The sequence below is a fragment of the Ananas comosus genome, unplaced genomic scaffold (genome assembly GCF_001540865.1).
Source record: "Ananas comosus cultivar F153 unplaced genomic scaffold, ASM154086v1, whole genome shotgun sequence".
Classification (NCBI taxonomy): Eukaryota; Viridiplantae; Streptophyta; class Magnoliopsida; order Poales; family Bromeliaceae; genus Ananas; species Ananas comosus.
Genome location: NW_017890618.1, coordinates 16822 through 19149, shown reverse-complemented (window position 1 = coordinate 19149; position 2328 = coordinate 16822). Strand labels below are relative to the sequence as shown.

Sequence of the window (2328 nt, the reverse complement as noted above, 5' to 3'; positions counted from 1 at the left end):
TAATGTATAGATGCCTAAAGTATTTTGTCCACAATATATATATATATATATATATATATATACTATATGAGTTATAGTAGCATAGGGGATCACTATCATCCTAATGCATATCATTAATTCACGTCGAAAGTTTGATGAGTATAAAGGGCTCTATATCATAAAAGTATATACGCCGACTCTCTCATCTCTCTCTCTCTATAGATATATATTTATTCAAAATATCGTAAAATTTTTGACGGATTTATTATAAGCAAATGTTTCTGATAGACATAAAATTGAAATTTTCGGTCATTCAATTCTTCTCATGGAATAAGAAACTATCTCCAGCTTGCTTTCATAACTTGTTACAACATTGGAACCAAATTAATTGTTGAGCTTTATTATTTTAATGTATAAAGATCATGTTTAAAAAATTGCTGATGTATTAGAAAATCTAAAAGAATGAAATTGGCATATTATCATTTGCTCATATTTCAAATTTTGTAATGCGCCTCTAATGTCACACTTAGGGGCTCACACCTACAGTAGTTGAAACTTATATCTAAGTTAGCCGCATAGTTATTAATTAAACATTGACAGTAATTTATGGAACAATAAAATAAGTGAACGTTAGATTAATCTCAGGTCTCGTATCATAAAATTGAAAATTTAAAACACAGTTACTTAATTACACAATAACTAAAATATATTGTTTATATGTGTGGCATTAGTGAACATCTAATCAGCATAAAATATACATGTGCTGTAATTATTATATTTTTCATATTTTGAGTGATTAAATTGCTAACCTACACTAAAATTCTACAATTACATCAAATCCCAGTAAATCGCTAACTACAGTAAATTTTAGATTTTAAATTTAAATTTAATCTTAGATTATTAAAAACTTTAAAATTAGAATTTTAAATTTTTAAATTAAATTTAAAATATTTGAATTTATATAATTATATATTTAAATCTTAAATTTTAATATCAAATAAAACTAGAAGAGACAATATCAACTATTTTACTATCTCGTTACTATTCTATCTTTTATCTTCTAAAATAATATATATAATTTTTTTAATAATTTATTTTTATGTACATAAAATGCTATCTACTTGTTAAAATAAAGAGTTCTTCTTATATTACGATCGCAAAGGAACTAAATCTGAGGCAGCAACTGACACTTTACGGGAAAATTTTGTAGTGTCGAGTAGCATCTTATTACTCACCGCTTATAAAAATATCAAGTAAAATAAAATATTTGATTTGATAATGTGCTTTTTCTCCAGCTCCATCCACTCCCTCTATATACACGCAAACGCAAGCGATAAACATCTATAAAGGAGAAGAAAAAGGGGAAAAGACTAAAAAAAAAAATCAAAAAAAAAAAAAAAATAGCGCCAACGCGACCCGCCGCTCCGTTGGAACGCCGTTAGATGGAGTCGGCGAAGCGGAAGAGGGGGGAGGACGGCGCCGTCAGCGGTCGCCGTGAAGTGACGGACGCGGAGGTCGAGGAGTTCTACGCGATCCTCGGCCGCATCCGCGACGCTTCGAGGCGTCTCCCGACGGCGCCGTCGCCTGACGCCGTCAGGTCGGGCGCCGTCGGCGGCGGGGCGCGGTGGAGCCCGGCGTTCGCGTGGGAGGACTTCGCCGTTAGGGACGACGCGACGTCGCCGCTAAAGATAACGGCGGCGGCGGCGGCTTCGGGGGCCGGGGAGAGCGCGGAGCCGCGGAGAATCGACCTCAACGCCGATCCGGAGCCCGAGGTGGGGACCCCGTCCCAGTGAGGTTACCGCTCCGGTGAGGTTACCGCATGAGAGCGTAATAAATGCCCGCGCAGTAGGGCGGTGAGATTAAGCGACGAGCGAGAGGGGCGGTGATCGGACCGCGGGTAGATTTTTTTTTTTTTTTTGCCCTTTTAACCGACAGGAAAAACAAATGCGGGATCTGATATTGTGAATATATGTATGCAAGGAAATTTCTATTTTTATTAATATTTTTATTGAGACCTCTTTAATTTTTTATTTTTTATTTTTTATGGTTCTATGATCTTTTAGCAGTTAATAATTTTTATCTTATAAATAAAATAATTAAAATAACTAAATTTAATAAAATTGTTTATGAAAATTCAAAAGAACGCCTACTTAGGTAGTCGTTCCAAAAAGTAAGCTAAGTATATGTATGGACTATCCAAACATTTTCGCCCCCGCATTTTCAACAGCAATTTGTACGTGTCGTTAGTTATCTGCGTTGCGTGATGTGATTTATGTACCATATTATAAGTACATCATTATTCCCGGCCTATTGTTTCATAGATCTATGATAAAATCTCAAGTTTTTTTT

The 2328-nt window shown here is 35.1% G+C and overlaps 1 protein-coding gene across 1 annotated transcript; it reads left to right on the top strand.

The window, feature by feature from the left end:
• Positions 1-1387: 1387 nt before the first annotated feature.
• On the top strand, positions 1388-2009 carry LOC109703968 (protein NEGATIVE REGULATOR OF RESISTANCE-like). The gene has a single exon (XM_020224721.1). The coding sequence runs from the start codon at positions 1422-1424 to the stop codon at positions 1770-1772; it is 351 nt and encodes a 116-aa protein (XP_020080310.1). The 5' UTR covers positions 1388-1421; the 3' UTR covers positions 1773-2009.
• The last annotated feature ends 319 nt before the right edge of the window (positions 2010-2328 follow it).

Bases quoted from the DNA above. Each gene is read 5' to 3' on its own strand.
- LOC109703968 (XM_020224721.1), top strand. From the start codon at position 1,422: ATGGAGTCGGCGAAGCGGAAGAGGGGGGAGGACGGCGCCGTCAGCGGT.